The sequence below is a fragment of the Rana temporaria genome, chromosome 13 (assembly GCF_905171775.1).
Source record: "Rana temporaria chromosome 13, aRanTem1.1, whole genome shotgun sequence".
Lineage (NCBI taxonomy): Eukaryota > Metazoa > Chordata > Amphibia > Anura > Ranidae > Rana > Rana temporaria.
The window spans coordinates 95,838,855-95,856,319 of NC_053501.1; the positions used below are offsets into that span (position 1 = coordinate 95,838,855).

Genomic DNA, 17,465 nt, shown 5'->3' on the forward strand with positions numbered 1-17,465 from the left:
CGCTGGCGCAACGTAGGGAGCAAGTGCTTTGTGAATACTCTGCTTGCCTCTCTGTGTTACGTCGGCGTAGCGCATATGAGATGCGCTACGCCGGCAGAAAGATGCGCCAATCTACCTGAATCCAGCCCTGTGTGTCTTGGGGGACATGGACCTGAATCCAAAGTAACATTACTTCAAGGGCCCCCAGGCATACAGCTCACAAAGAGCACCGTTCTCCCAAATGCCAGGGCCCATAATCGGTAGGCAAGAGGCCAGCATTCAGTCACCTCCAAAAGCCTCTGTCCTGGGTGAGTCTGTCACAAAAAGATTGGCCTCTTTCACAGGGAGTGGTGTCAGATCCGATCAGCAGGGGATCCGTGAGCAGATTCCCTACTGAATTGGAGATGAATGGGACAAATGGTATATATTCTTTTGCATCCGTGCCCGTTGAGTTTGTGTCCAGTGCACATGTGTGAACCCATGATAGCTCCATAGTAAACCGACTCCATTGTCCTTTTACATTTTGCTACGTCTTATTTGTCACATTTAGGTTTATGTTTTTTATGGACCTGGACAGACTCAGAGGTAGGCGGGTGTAAAAATAGAAAGTCTGTTTACATCTGCCTTTCCATAGAGCTACACAGAGCTTCTGATCAGGTCCACCTGAAAAACTGACAGACAAACCTGATCAAAAATTCCATATGAAAGAGCCTTTAGAATCACTCTCAGGTTTTTATTGCTGCCTGTGTCCCTGCTAGGAACACAGACCTTCTTTAATTTTTTGGTGTCTGAAAATGAGTGAGGGTGTCAACAAACAGGTAGAGCAGGAGTGCAGGGTCGCATGAGGGCCGGTAGTCATGCTAGCTGCTGGGCTTCCAGTTAAGTGGTGTGCCAGATGACAGCGGTTGCCGGTATGCTGAGGATGCATGTCAGTGGTAGCAGAACTTCACAAACTGGAAGGCAAAGGCTGAAGCATGGTCGGGCAGGCCGTGTCATAGACAGAACGGTCAGATGAGGTACCAATGCAGAAGCAGGAGAGTAGTCAAAGTTCAGGCCGAGGTTGATGCAGGTGGAGAGCAGGTATAGTCAGAGCAAGCCGGGTAGGTAACAGGAATCAGATGCAGGTTTAGCAGGAAACATGACACTCACGGGAAGGCTGTAGACAAGACAGCACTGGGTCTGTGTACGGATCTGGTTTAAATAGTCCATTCATCAATCACAGGATGCGCTGTGCATGCTGATGCGCTGTACGTGCTGATGCGGCGTGCACGCTGATACGCCGTGCTCGCTGGTGTGTGCCCATAACCATTCCCATCTTGCACATCTTTGTGCGCATGTGCTAACCTACGTTAGCACACGCCAACGCAGCTTTCTTAGCACATGTTCGGGGGAACGGGAGTCAGTCTGTGGGGAACGTCTCTAGCAAGCCTTTCCTGACAGAGGGTAAACCTAAAATTGAGTTGTCATTGGATCAGAAAAAGAAGGAACTTCAAGAAATACAGAGGGGACACCTTATTAAATGCAGAGACTTTAACGCGCCAATGTATTCTGTTATGGACACATCCAGGAAAGAATAAAACTTCCAGAAGTGGATAAACCAACATATTCTCAGCAGAAGACATGTATGATCCATGGAGATGTTTACACACTACTAAAGATCATAAATGCCTTCTCTTGTTAAAAAAAAAAAAAGATCATAAATGCCTGGATTCACAATATAAAGTGGTCTGACTATGCACCAATTACACATGAAATTAATCCAAATTAAACATGTACCAACAACGTTCTATGGAGGAACAATACCAAACTGGAAGAATTCTTTGTACTAAATAATAATGACTCTGTAAGAAGCTCTACCCTGTGGTGTACCCACAAAGCTTACACCAGAGGCCTTCTTATGCAATAAGCCATTAGAAAAAAAATAGCACTATTAATAAATCCTTAAAAAAATATATCCAAATTGGAAGAAATACACAAAAAAAACACAAGATACAGATCTAATCAGCCAAATTAATAATCTAAGAGCCGAACTCAGATCTTATTGCAGATCATGATGACAAATACCTTAAAAAGTTAAATCTAAATTGTTATTCCCAAGGTAATAGAGCAGGTAAATTATTAGCCTCCCAACTACGTCAGCACCAAATTAAAAACAAAATTCATAAACTATCCCATCACAACATGGGGAAAGTGATTATTAATCCTCAAGAAATCGCAAAACTATGATTTATTATGCAATCTAAAAGATGACAATGGCACCCCCAACCTACCATTAATGACATAATAGAATTTCTAAATAATGTAAAGCTGCCTAATATTTGACTTGAACTTTAGAGCATCTTAAAGCGGAGTTCCATCTAAAAGTGGAACTTCCACTTTAAGTATTCCTCGCCCCCTTACATGCCATACTTGGCATGTCATTTTTTTGGGGGGGGGCGCAGGCTATTAAATTAGGGTGTGCACCTCAAAGCTCAAACACACTTGTGTGTGCGCATGTTTATATATATTGACAGTGTCAGTAGAGCAGTGGATGGTGTCAGTAGTTTTATATTTTTATTATTTTTTACTTTTTTTTTTTTACAAATCTTGTATGAGACCCATTAGGGGGCTTTGGTGAAATATCAGGGGTTTAAACAGGGGGAATCTGCACCACACACCGGGTGATTAGGGTGTGCCCAGGCACACCCTGTGCGCATGCCTATGGTTGCAATATTTTAGGGCACATGGTATTTTTGGGAAAAATACACTTTTATGAATAAAAAAAAAAGAAAAAGTAAAGTTATTCCAATTTTTTGGTATAATGTGAAAGATGATGTTACGCTGAGTAAATATATACCAAACATGTCACGCTTTAGAACTCGTGGAATGGCGACAAACTACAGTACCTAAAAATCTCCATAGGCAACGCTTAAAATGTTTGTTTTTTTACGGTTACCAGCTTTAACGATCGGTTAAACCGATGAGAATGGTCTGATGGACCGTTTTCATTGGTCAAAACCGATCGTGTGTGGGCGCCATCGGTTATTTAACCATCGGGTAAAAAAAGCCAACTTGTTTTAAATTTAACAGATGGATTCCTAACCGATAGAAAAAAAAACGATTGTTAGTAGGCACGACCATCGGTTAAAAATCCACGCATGCTCAGAATCAAGTCGATGCATGCTTGGAAGCATTGAATTTTGTTTTTTCAGCACGTCGTTGTGTTTTTCGTCACCGCGTTCTGACACGATCGTTTTTTTAACCGATGGTGTGTAGGCGCGACGGACCACCAGTCAGCTTCATCGGTTAACCGATGAAAACAGTCCATTGGACCGTTCTCATCGGATGAACGGATTGTGAGTACGTGGCATTAGAGTTACAGAGGAGGTCTAGTGCTAGAATTATTGCTCTCGCTCTGACGATCGCGGCAATACCTCACATGTGTGATTTGAACACCGTTTACATATGCGGGCGCGACTTCCATATGCGTTTTTTTTGCTGCGCGAACTCGCGGGGACGGAGTGCTTTAAAAAAATCATATTTATTTTTACATTATGAAATTGTGTTAAAAAAAAAAAAAGATCACTTTTATTGCTGTCACAAGGAACTTAAACATCCCTTGTGACAGTAATAGGTGGTGACAGGTACTCTTTATGGAGGGATCGGGGGTTTAAAAGACCCCAAATCTCTCCTTTACACTTCAAAGTATTCAGATTGCCAAAAACGAGAATTCCGAATACTGTATATTTTTTTTTAATCCGGTATCATTTGCAGTTGAGTAAACCAGAAGTGACGTTGTGACGTTGCTTCCTTGTTTACATTCAGGAGACTCAAACAAAGCCATTTACGGTCTGTCACTAGGTGCCGGAAGTGCCGGATCACGGATCGGGTCTCCGGGTGGGACGGGAGGCCCAGTCAAAGAGGTGGGAGGAGGATGTCCTGCAGGCATCATCCCAGTATAACCCCCGAAAGCCGAGGGTGCATATATGTGTACGCTCGGCGGGAAGGTGTTAAAGCTTTATTATTATTCATTATACATAAATAAAAATATATTGATTAAGAAAAAAAGAGGGAACATCTTCCAGTAACGATCTTCCTCATTTTGGGGAGATCCCCTCTTAGTTCCTGTTGTGTCTCTGGAACAGAAAGTGAAGAACTATCTTCCCAATGGGACACAAACAGCAAAAAAGAAAAGAAAAGAAAAAGAAAACTCCATACTCTGTCCAAAACTAGAAATGCAATTTTGGGCTAAGACCTACTTTAATTTTAGGAAATTGTTCTGAGTGATCCATAGGTGTGGCATACTCTAATTCACCACATCTTAATAGCCTTCAAAATTGTCACCACGCCTATAAGACCCATAAACCCACCGCAGGAGAAGTGGATAGTTAGCCTTACATTCACTGAAAAATAAACTATTTTTAATCCCAGAAAGATTACCTAAAGCAACAAAGATGTTAATGGCATTGGATTTAGATTGACTTATGCCTTGTACACACAATAGGAATTTCCGAGGGAAAAAGTCAGATGGAACTTTTTCATCGGATATTCCGACCGTGGACTTTTTTCTGTCGAAATTTAGAAAGAGAACATAATTCGGAAATTCCGTTCGTCTGTAGGGAACTCCGACAAAGAAAAAAATACGCATGCTCAGAATCAAGTCGACGCATGTTTGGAACCTTTAAACGTAATTTTTCTCGGCTCGTCGTAGTTTTGTACGTCACCGCATTCTCGATAGTCGGAATTTGGTGCGACAGTGTGTATGCAAGACAGCTTGAATGGAATTCCGTCTGAAAAAATCCAGACGGAACCAGACAAAATTCAAACAGTTTATGGCCGGCATTACTGTATGTAAAGCATAATACTGTCAGTGAATACGTTTAGGAAGTAGAAGGAAGGTTTGAGGTGCTGGATTTATTAAAGCAGTAGTATTCCCAATCAGATCTTAAAGTTTGTTTCCACTTTTACAGCCAAATTAAGAGAACATCTACTTTATATGTGTTACCTTTTCCCAATCACGTAGCTTAAAGTGTAACAAAAGCAAATCTTTTTTTTGTGTTTTGGAAAGAGTAAGGGAGGGTTATAACCTTCCTAATTTGTATTTGTGTTTAAGTCAAGTTGAGTGGCACTAAAGGCTAAACTTTATATATTTACACACACACACCCACACAGTTTTTCTCACATAAGTAAGTACACCCCTCACATTTTTGTAATTATTCTATTATATCTTTTCATGTGACAACAGTGAGGAAATTACACTTTGCTACAATGTAAAGTAGTGAGTGTACAGCTTGTATAACAGTGAAAATTAGCTGTCCCCTCAAAATAACTCAACACACAGCCAATAATGTCTAAACCTCTGGCAACTAAGTGAGTACACCCCTAAGTGAAAATATCTGAATTGGGCCCAAAGTGTCAATATTTTGTGTGGTCACAGGTTGCCACTGGAGTCCTCTTCCACTCGTCCATGACGACATCATGGAGCTGGTGGATGTTAGAGACTCCATGCCCAACAGGGTTAAGGCAGTGCTGGAAAATAATGGTGGCCACACAAAATATTGACACTTTGGGCCCAATTCAGACATTTTCACTTAGGGGTGTACTCACTTTTGTTGCCAGTGGTTTAGACATTAATGGCTGTGTGTTGAGTTATTTTAAAGGGACAGCAAATTTACACTGTTATACAAGCTGTACACTCACTACTTTACATTGTAGCATAGTGTCATTTCTTCACTGTTTTTACATGAAAAGATAGAATAAAATAATTACAAAAATGTGAGGGGTGTACTCACTTTTGTGAGATACTGTGTATATATATATATATATATTGTATATTGCTGTACACCTTGCAAATGCTCTTTTCTGAAAACTCTAGGACCACAAAATCCTACTTAGTTCTGTTTTGTATGTAAGGCTTATGAGACGTCTGGGGAATTAATGTTTACCATAACCTTGTCTGTACTGCTCCGGCAGATTTTCTTAACCTTAGGCCTCATACACACGATCAGTCCATCCGATGAGAATGGTCCGAAGGACCATTGTCATCGGTTACCCGATGAAGCTGACTGATGGTCTGATGTGCCTACTCACCATAGGTTAAATAACCGATCGTGTCAGAACGCGGTGACGTAAAACACAACGACGTGCTGAAAAAAACGAAGTTCAATGCTTCCAAGCATGCGTCGACTTGATTCTGAGCATGCGTGGATTTTTAACCGATGGTCATGCGTACTAACGATCGGTTTTGACCTATCGGTAAGGCATCCATCGGTTACATTTTAAAGCAAGTTCCTATTTTTTTGACCGAAGGTTAACTAACAGATGGGGCCCACACACGATCGGTTTGGACCGATGAAAACGGTCCATCAGACCATTCTCATCGGATGGACCGATCGTGTGTAAGCGGCCTTAGACCTACTTAATACAGGCCTAATAAAGGTGGATATGGAAATTCTCCCTGCTGAGCCTTTGTATTCTGACTTTCCCACCATCAGATTACACTGATCAATCTATCGGAGCTGTAAAGTGGCTGCGAGTCACGTGACCAGCCTGAAGACAGCTAAAATTCGGTATTTAGAATGCTCGTTTTTCAAAACAACTTACACAGTGTGCTATGCCAGCCTCTAATTGATGGGCCGGCAGTGACAATTTTAGGTTTTACAAGAATAGCGGAGACAGACACAGAGGGAGATGACAGGTGTTCCATCAGATATGGCGACCCATCAGAATTGTTAAAGGAAGTGACGTTCTGTCGCCGCCATCTTGCTACACCCGAGAAACGATACACCGAGAAGGGGGCAAGCATATTTCTTGTTATACCCACCGGAGTTTTGCATTTTACAGTTATTTTTAACAGGAAATGGACCATATATGCTGAAATACAGTATTTGGAAATCCATCGGACTGGTTACATGTTGAATTATAAAAGCAAAGGTAAACCTGCTGATCTAACAGGTTTGCTAATGTGACAGAACAGCGTTGCTTTTAAAATTCAACATGTAAACAGTCCAAAGGATTTCCAAATACTGTATTTCAGCATATATGGTCCATTTCCTGTTAAAAATAACTGTGGAATGCAAAACTCTGGTGGGTGTACCAAGATGTCCGCTTGCCCCCTTCTTGGTGTATCGTTACAATGGAGGAGCGTGGGGTGTAGCAAGATGGCGGCGGTGGAGCATCACTTCCGCTACCAATTCTGAGAAGAGGGTGAGGGGGAGAGCGGAGAGCAGAGCAGAACAGCGTATGATGGAGGAACGCACTCTGACCATGGTGGTCGGGGCTCAGCAGCCATGATTTTCATGGTCAGCACAGAGAGGGCATACAGGAAGTGGCAAGTTCAGGGTTTTATTTTTACAGTTTAGAGGGGGGAAGATTACACAGCACAAGCACTTTGCTGTGTAATCTGCTTTAAGGAACCAGAATCTATATATATTTTTTTGGGTTAACAAACGCTTTAATATCAAAGAAATACTGGTATGTGGTCTTAGCTAAAGAACAGCTCCACTTACATTTCCTATAAAAGCGAGTTAGCTTATTAGTGCTGAAGAGCTCCTTAAAACAGGGAAAATTTAAAAGCATTTCTATTTTGTTTTTGAGGTACTTGTTATACTCATACTATTAAATGGCATTATTTATTTATATCAGATGATCAAAAATCCCAGATGATTCAGTGGTGCTAAGAGGAGGAATTGAAGTGGCTGCTTCCTTTTTTTCAGTTCAAATAGCTTGCATTGTTAGAAGCTCATATTGTGCACAGCATATTCAAGGGAAATTGTAATGTGTCCTTTGTTTTAGCAGGAACCCCAGATGTAACTGAAAATAAAAATGGGGAACCACAGTATATTCAAGTCACAACCTTCCAGCCAAATGATGACAGACAGGTGAGCTCTATGTGTACTGTACTGTTCAATTCTAGAGTGGTGTGAGACTAAAGGCTGTTACACATTGCGGTTGTAGCCGCTGTACTAATGATCCAACGTTAGTACAGCGATGTGCTATTGAGTTCTGATAAGGAGATGCCCAACCCCCCCCCCCTCACCAGAACACTCGGGTCAGCACTCTCAGCCAGTGGCTGAGAATGTTGATTGGAAGCCGGTCAGCTGTTGGTTTTCCAACATGCTTGGCCAGCTTCTGTCGGACTGGCTGCCATACGAATGTCGGCCAGTTTTAATCGAACTGGCCGATGTCACCCAACATTTGCCCTGTGTGTACTAGACATTAACGACCATGGGCCCACAAAACTGGAGGGTTAATGCATTTCACAACCATGTCTGTCTATTCTTGAAGCAACCATCCAGAACTTATGGAAAGTAATTTAACCAGTTCCCACCCAAGGACGTCATGGACTTTGAGTGGAGATATCTGAATGATGCCTGCAGCTACAGGCACTATTCAGATATCTTATTTTTCTGACGGTGATTCCCTGTGCAGTAAAAACAATCACAGTGGCTGTTCAGCCCTCCCTCTGCCACCCTCCGGTGATTCTACCGGCTCGCCCGTGCGATCGGTGAGCCGGAGAATGAATCGGCCAGCAGTGGATCTTTACCATAGAGCTGAGCAAGGGCCATATCATCCCCGGTCATCTCTATGACCTGCGAAGGCCGAGCATGACATTATGACATCACGTCCAGCCTCAGCAGATGTAAACACGGCAGTTTCTTTGGCTGGGAAGCCGAGATCTTTCTTTTTATTTTTTTATCTCAGGCTTTCCGGCCTATAGACAAGATCTGGGGACTTATAGACCCTGGGGTGCCTTCAGGTTTCTTCAAGGTGCCTTAGCAAAATGCTTTAAAATTGCCCAAAAATTGTATACAAGCCAGTAGGTGTATCAAGCATCCCTTAAAGTTAAACAAAGTCAAAGGTTTTATTGTGCAACAACCTTCCAGCCACCGGTGTCCTAACAACCAATGACGTCATCGACTAATAAGGAGGATGTCGGGCACCTGCACACTATTCTTGTTTTCCCCTTCCCCTCTCCATCAGCACTTGGTGGCACATTAGCGAGGAAGCAGTATTTGCTTTTTTAGAATAAGTCACCTCTAATGTTGGTTGTCCTACGTGTGGAGGCTGCTGCCATTTTCGTTTAGTTTTTACATTTTAGAATCGGGTGTCTCAAGATTGTGCAGAATTTTAAAGGATGCCTTGACTGAAAAAAAGGTTGACAAACACTGCTCTGGAGGATATCTCTGAATGGTAAATCAGTGGGTCAGTGTCCAGTCTTAATAGCATCTTGAAATCGATGTTAAATCCTTCTTTGAGAGAACAGTAAAAGCTTTGTCTGCATATAAGACAAGCTTCCACTAAATCAATTGCGCATGATGTCACCCTAATTAGCCGTATCGGTAATACAATTCTTTCCACAGAGCTTCCATTTCCGCTAATGGACTTAAAAACCAAAGCGTATTCACTTCCCAGAAACCAGCTGTTTATCAGGACACAGCATTAATAATGTATCCTAAGGCCCAACAAAAGCCTCTCTATGCATTACTGAAATGTAGTCTGGCTGCATATACAATAAAAATATGTGCTCTTCTTACTGTGTATTTTTACAAAATAAGTTCTACACCAAGGGTTCAAATAACTCACACTAGTAGCATGCTGAAGAGTTGGACCGCTGCTCTTACACACCAGTAGCGGCCTGGGTCTTCGTTGGTCTGACACTCCCCCTGCACACTGGGGGAGTGTTTATATGGAGGTTTATATGGAGGTTTACTGTTATTTATTCTGTGTATTTATTTATTTGTTGGTTGAACTAGATGGGCTTGTGTCTTTTTCAACGTATGCAACTATTTAGTGTTAAGCATTTCATTAAACTTTTAAGTACTTTTCTCAATTCAGATTTGGAATATACCCCTGCATTTATATCAACACCACTTAGTTATTTTCATTAAATCAATTTGGCAGTTTGAGGTGTGTCACGCCTAATATATTATCTGAGAATATGACAGCAGTTGTGATAATTTGTGTAAACACCCTGTGCTATCTACAAAATCCAATACACATGGTGCCTTGACGTCTGGGACAAAGATCAATATGGCAAAGGTTGCATGAAAAGGTAACCCAGAGGTATACTGGCCCTGTTGAAGAAACCCCATTCTGTAGCCCCATCTTATGACCCTTTGCTAAACTTATCAAAAATTAGCTGGACACCAAGGTTGGGATAAACTGGCCGTTTAACGACCTCTTTATTCAAGTAAACAAATAATTTAACACTTATAAAAGAAACCAAAAATAACCAGGCATAATCTTTTTGGGGTTGCCGATCCTTGGAGGCACTATCATCAAAAATCTTTAACTTGTATCTGCTTAACTCTCTTATGGTCCCTGCCCCTTGCACCGACTCGGGACGAACACCATTAGCAGATACACCATTACATAACCAGTTACTTCACATAACTGGCATTCACCGGGGACCCATACCTCAGATGTGTCCCCATCCTCAATTTCCACAGTTTATTTACCAATACCTCCAAAGACCAAACCGCCTACCCTGAAGGGAGACACAGTAAATAAATACAACCAACACATATGATACCCAAGCTCAGAACGTGTAGGGCGGGCGGGAACTTTTTCTTCTCCTCGTGTGCTGACCGGAAGTAAGCCTACGTGACCTATCCCCCCTTTACTCCCTGAGCCAATCCTCTCTGCCTCACTCTCCTGTGTGGCAATAATGCTAACCCTCACTGCCTAAATACCTCCTCATGCCGCCCTGCGCTCATTTTTTTTTTTTTTTTTTTTTTTTTACGGCTTTATTTCACACTTGGAAAGTGCCATGGAGGTGCATTTGCAAGTGTGAATGCTCCCCAAAGGTTGTCAAATCACCAGGATTAAAAAGTAAAAAAAAACATGCCCTAGCTTTTGTAGCAACATCTGGTCTGTACCAGCCACTCATTAGAACCTACAAAGTGGCTTTGAAAATAGGTGAAATGTCTTCACTATTATAGAACAAGTCCAGTTGAATGCGACCACCTATTTCTAGATATACCATGACCTGGATAAACAAGAAGATTCATAAACCTTGATATTCTTACATGTACAGTTGGCATTAGTTTCAACTAACTGTCTCCTGCATTCTGAATTCATTGGCACACCCCTCCCACTAGCAAAAAAAGACAGGTGTTCCCTTACACACCTTTGTGTATGAAGCCTACAATATCCCTATAGCAATAGATACTGGTTCGTTTTATTGCGACTGAGAAGTGCAGAATTTTACATTACAGCTCGCCATATGGTGCCTTTTTTTTTTTTTTTTAAGAGCTCCTGTTACACCCAAGCAGTCAACGTCTAGATAAGATGACATAAGGTAGTAAAACAATATAAATATAAACAATATAATAAACAATATAAAATAAATAATGGCATCACTTGCATTGAATACTTCATCATAAAATGTATGTAGAAACTGTCTACTGTTTACCATGTCATTTATTGACTTACTACATTTTCCAACACCCCCTCTCCCTTCCCTCTAATACCTGGCTTAAAAAATAGAAAAACCCACAGTATTCCTATCTCAGCAGTATTTAGATTCTCCAACCTCAGTGGCAGGTAGTACTTACCGTGTTTCCCCGAAAATAAGCCTGGATCTTATATTAATTTTGGCAACAAAAGACACAGTAGGGCTTATTTTCGGGGTAGGTCTTACCATGTAATGTGCGGTCTTCTCTACCCTCTCTATCCCTGCCTGACAGCAATCCCCAGTGCGAACTGAGTTGAAATGCTTGTAAAATCCTATAATCCACTCTACAATAATATATAATGTACAATGTGTGTGTTTTTGCTGAGACCAACACCTGTGGGAGCGAATTCCTCATTATTGCCGCTCTTACAGTAAAGAACCCTCTACATAGTTTATGGTTAAACCTCTTTTCTTCTCATTTTAATGAGTGGCCACTTGTCTTGTTAAACTCCCTTCCGCAAAAAAGTTTTTATCCCTATTGTGGGGTCATCAGTACAATATTTGTACATTGAAATCATATCCCCTTTCAGACGTCTCTTCTCCAGAAAGAATAAGTTCAGTGCTCGTAACCTTTCCTCATAACTAATATCCTCCAGACCCTTTATTAGCTTTGTTGCCCTTCTTTGTACTCGCTCCATTTCCAGTACATCCTTCCTGTAGACTGGTGCCCAGAACTGGACAGCATACTCCAGGTGCGGCCCGACCAGAGTCTTGTAGAGCGGGAGACTTATCGTTTATCTCTGGTGTTAATCCCCTTTTTAATGCATGCCAATATTCTGTTTGTTTTGTTAGCAGCAGCTTGGCTTTGCTGAGCCTGTCATCTACTAGGACCCCCAGGTCCTTTTCCATCCTGGATTCCAGAGGTTCTCTCCCTAGTGTATAGATTGCATTCATATTTTTGCCACCAAAATGCATTATTTTACAGTTTTCTACATTAACCTTCATTTGCCATGTAGTTACTTCTCTTTTGGGTCACAGGTGTACTGTTACTTTTGTTTTCCTGTGAGCCACAGTCAGCTGATAGCAGGAAATTGCCCGCTATCAGCTGTGGCTACCCCCACCCCATCCCCATGCTCCAGTAAGCACTGGGGGAGCAGAGTGGAGAGCAGTGACAGTCCCTGCTCTCTGTTCCGAGCACACCAATAGCAGACTGATTAGCGGTCATGTGATCGCTCAGTTCTTAATCTTACAGCCAACATTGAACAGCATCACACTTAATAACACAGTTTACAGTTTGGTGCTACTCTTCCCTTTTTAAACACATAGATGTTTCAAAATGGAGTTCAGAGAGGATCCTATAGGTTCCAGATGCTGTTGGAACCATGGTGATCTCATCCACTTATTAAGGAGATGCCCCAAATTACACCTCTACTGGGGAAAGTCCCGCATACCCTAAATAGGGTATTTTAAGTCACCATCCAACGGGACCCTAAACCCTGTCTCCTGGGTGTCTTGGATGACCTTCCAGTGGAAGATGTTACCAAACAGGCATTAGCCCAGGCCTTATTCCAGGCCAGCAAACTAATTCTAAGACACTGGAAATCAGATGATTCTACCTCGTGGAAAAAGTGGGTTGCCGCAATGCGGGATGCCCTACGCCTGGAAAAATATAGCTTTCAGCATAGGGGATGCCCGAACAAATTCCAAGCTGTTTGGTCTCCCTGGCTGGACACCCCTGGGCTACCACCTGTCGATTACATTTTGGACAGAATTTTGTGAAGGTAGTTTCATGTGTGGTATAATCATGTATGTAACACGGGCTGGGCATGTATATTCTGGTACCAAAACCTGACTGTGTATACCAGGAAAGGGGGCCAGGGACAGGGGGTCTCCTGGTTCAGTCAAAGATAAGAGTGGACCAACAAGTCTAATTTCGTATTTATCGGCGTATATCGCGCACTTTTTTGCCCTGAAAATCAGGGCAAAATCATTGGTGCGCGATATACGCCGATACCCGCGCCTAGTTTGAATGCCTGCGCCGCAATATACCGAGCGCAATACACTCGGGTACATTCGACCAGGCTTTGCTTCACTCGTAGTCACGCTCTGTGACGTTTATGCGTGAGAAGCCGAGCCTGGTCGAATATACGCGAGTGTACTGCGTTCGGTATACGTCGGCGGAGGCTTCAAACTGATTGCGGGAAGCGGGGATTCGCCATGAAGACAGCATGGGAGAAGCCAGGAGGACACCGCCGAGGCCGCAGACAGACGCCGGACCGGAAAAAGAGGTCAAAATTAGGGGTGCGCGCTATACGCCGGAGTGCGCAATACCCCGATAAATACGGTAGTTAGCCAGGTACAGTGAGAATATTGTTGACATCTGTTATTGTGACACTTTATGTATGATGTACCTTCTCTGATGTGAATATTTGAGTTGTATTTGTTAATTCCTTCAATAAAAGACTTCTTTGAGTTAATAAAAAACAAACAAACACATAGATGTATGATGTGGAATGAGGAAACTGTATTGTGTCCTATTTCCCATATTCACTTCTCTTTTGTCGTATTTTTAGAAAGACAGTTAATCATTGTATACCGTGACTGATAATCTTTCTAGGAGTTGCCCCATTGCCCTTGATATCTGAAGAGGAAGGCCACCATATGTAAAGTGTGGCCTTGCTTCAGCAACCTCTGGAAAAACCCTAATGCCGCGTACAGACGACATTTCGACAACAAAACCATGTTTTTTTATTCCGACGGATGTTGTCTCAAACTTGTCTGGCATACGCACGGTCACACAAATGTTGTCGGAAATTCCAAACGCCAAGATTGCGGTGACGTACAACAACTACAATGGCACTATTAAAGGAAAGTTCAATACCAGTCGTGTTAGTAGAAGTTTGGTGAGAGACGATTCGCGCTTTTCAGCCTCGTGCTTTTTAGCCTCGTGCTTTTCAGTCCATTACAGCGTGACGAATGTGCTATCTCCATTACGACCGCTAGTTTTACCAGACCGATCACTTCAATCTCGTACTTGATTCAGAGCATGCGTGGAATTTTTATGCGTCGGAATTGTCCACACACCATCAGAATTTACGAGAACAAATTTTGCTGTAGGGGAATTTAAGAACCCACTCTCAAATTTTCGTTGTCGGAAATTCCGACAGAAAATGTCCAATGGAGCCTATACACGATCGGAATTTCCGACAGCAAGCTCCCATCGAACATTTGCTGTCGGAAATTCCGAGTGTGTGTACGCGGCATAAGGTTCCATGGCACCCTGGCTGAAAATGGCTGCTATAACTGTTACAGGCTATGTACAAGTTAGCTTGGCCAAGATGAATGTCAATTAATATCTGTTTACTCTTCAATTACAGGAATGGAAAAACGACCTATATGATTGCTCGCCTCGGCAAAAGCCTAAAGCAGTGACGGTTTATGCTACACTGGAACATCCACCAGAAACATATAGATGACAGTAATAATACACAGCTCTCTGTTGTATAAAACTGGCACATTAGCCACGCTGAAGACTCTCCACTAACCTCTTTCTGTTCCTGGGCTTTATATTATCTGGCACAGGACGGCTTATGGAGTAAATTAACACAGCCTCTCAATCGCTTGCAGATAGATGGAGTTCAGCGTGTAAATACTTGCTGAATAATGTAAACTTTCAACACCATTTAATCAAGAACGCAGCAAAAATGTTTAAAACTCTATGTATGGAATACAGGAACTCATTCCAGACAGTCGACAATCCTGACCACAAGACATAAGGCGTCATGAAGACTGTTTAGTGCAGATTGCTATTTATATGTATCATTTTAATATATACAATTTTTTAATTTGACTAACAAAACTTTGCCCGTTCACTGAATGGACTGCAGTGGTGAAGGGCTCATAATGGCGCATTGGTACAGTGGGGATGAGAACTAAGTCATGAATCAGTGCAGTGGCAGCGAGTGCAGAGTTGGGCAAGTTGGGCAGAGTTGCACCCCTGGCAGCAGGGGAATGGGTGATAGGTGCTGTGGTAAGAATGGGGGATGATGTGCAGGTGTAGAGTGTGAGGAGGAGGACGGGTATCAGCTGTGGTGGTGAGAGCACCAAGGGTTTAGGTATGAAGATGAGAACCACAGATAGGTTATTCTTTGTGGGAGACTGGTATGTATGGGATCACTAGAGTTTAGCTCCACTGTCAAAGTATGCATGGTAGATAGGGTTGCCTCCTGTCCAGTGGACTGAAACCCGGACACATGATTAAGACGGGACTGTGGCTTCCCAAGTAACTAAGATAGTCACACACAAATCTGTTGCCATCCGGGAGCTGCGGGCGACTGTCTGGGAGCAGGTTCGGCATCACTGGGGGGCAGGGTGATGATGTCAGCAAAAGCAATTTGGCCACACCTACATTTTGCTGCAGCACGCTATGCGCACTGCATTACTACTCTCCTTGGGGCACCCAAAGTGTTCGGGTTTGGCTTGAAGAAAAGGTGGCAGCCCTAATGGTAGAACCCCAAAGACTTTTACAGTGTCAGCGGACAGATCAGTCTCCTAGCCTCATAGAAGCTTTTAAGGGTCTACTGCACACATAATGGCGGTTTGGGACGTAGGGACCCATTTATACTGGATGTAGGTCACATGGATGTTGGGACTTCCTCCCCTCATCTGTAGACCTGGACACTGCTCTGTTCAATATGGCTGTTAATCAAGTGAATAATGGTGGTAATTTAAAAAGCAGCATATAAAAGAGCCCTGCACAGCAATATGCTTTAAAGATGTGCATTATGCTGCACTAGCATGGGAAATCTGAAGCCAATATAGCATCATTTTGAAGGAATTTCAAAGCTGAGGGGACAGCCCAGTCGCAGAACCTGAAGAGAGCCCAGTCAGACAAGGGGGCAAATATAATATTTCAAAAGTAAGTCTGTACAGTCAAAATAATATACAATGGAATATTCAAACTGTCAGATAAGCCCAATCGGGTCAAGTTGTCTGTAAGTGCACCTTGCTTGAATGTCCGTAAATTGCCTATAGCAGCTGAACATTTTGAAGACCTTCAGCCATTTGTCTCTGATCATTTGTGCACCTTCAATAGCTCTATTTTCAGTTCTTCATGAGATGAAGCCAGCCACATTTCCAACATCCCAAAAGCCTAGATAAGCTGTTGCCTTCCACAACCCACAAAAACCTCTGGAGGTCACATCGATTCATTCTACGCTAACCTTTGGTAAAGCCATGAGAACGCAGTCTGAACATATTTCTCAAGAACTCAGTTAAAGGGAGCAGACATTAGATGTGTATACACTTTCTTGATATATAAGTGTTATGGTCATGACATTTCATACATTTTCTTTTTATTTAAAGAAAATATTTTATATATTTTTTTATATTTATAGTTAGCAGACATACTGTAGTTGCTTTTCACGTGTTTTACTGAATATATGTAGCTCCTCTGTTAAAATAAAAGTCCTGTTTACATAGCTCAATAGCTCAAGCTGGGATTTACAAACACAAGTGAATATGTTAGAGCATTGGCTTTGCCACCTACCTCCTTCTCTGCAATAGGTAGCTGCAAACAGAGACAGAAAGGATATCCACAATCTCCCCCATTGTAATATCCACAGACATCTCCCCCACTGTAATATCTACAATCACCCCCACTGTAATATCCACAGACATCCCCTGACTGTAATATCTACAATTACCCACACTGTAATATCCACAATCTCCCCCACTGTAATATCCACAGACATCTCCCCACTGTAATATCCACAGACATCCCCCCACTGTAATATCTACAATTACCCACACTGTAATATCCACAATCTCCCCCACTGAAATATCCACAGACATCTCCCCCACTGTAATATCCACAATCTCCCCCACTGTAATCCACGGACATCTCCTCACTGTAATATGCACAGACATCTCCCCCACTGTAATATCTACAATCACCCCCACTGTAATATCCACAGACATCTCTCCCACTGTAATATCCACAGACATCCCCCCACTGTAATATCTACAGACATCACTCCCACTGTAATATCCACAGACATCTCCCCCACTGTAATATCTACAATCACCCCCACTGTAATATCCACAGACA

At 42.4% G+C, this 17,465-nt stretch overlaps 1 protein-coding gene across 2 annotated transcripts in view; it reads left to right on the forward strand.

Annotated features, from left to right (window-relative positions):
- Positions 1-17,023, forward strand: part of LOC120920941 (SLAM family member 5-like) — a 126,530-nt gene extending 109,507 nt beyond the window's left edge. Inside the window, exons 5-6 of one of the 2 annotated variants that reach the window (XM_040333398.1) lie at positions 7,753-7,838; positions 14,734-17,023. In XM_040333398.1, coding sequence (XP_040189332.1) covers positions 7,753-7,838; positions 14,734-14,832 — 185 coding nt within the window. In that variant the 3' untranslated portion in view covers positions 14,833-17,023. The remainder of the gene's footprint in view (positions 1-7,752; positions 7,839-14,733) is intronic. The other variant, XM_040333399.1, reaches the window with a different exon arrangement.
- The last annotated feature ends 442 nt before the right edge of the window (positions 17,024-17,465 follow it).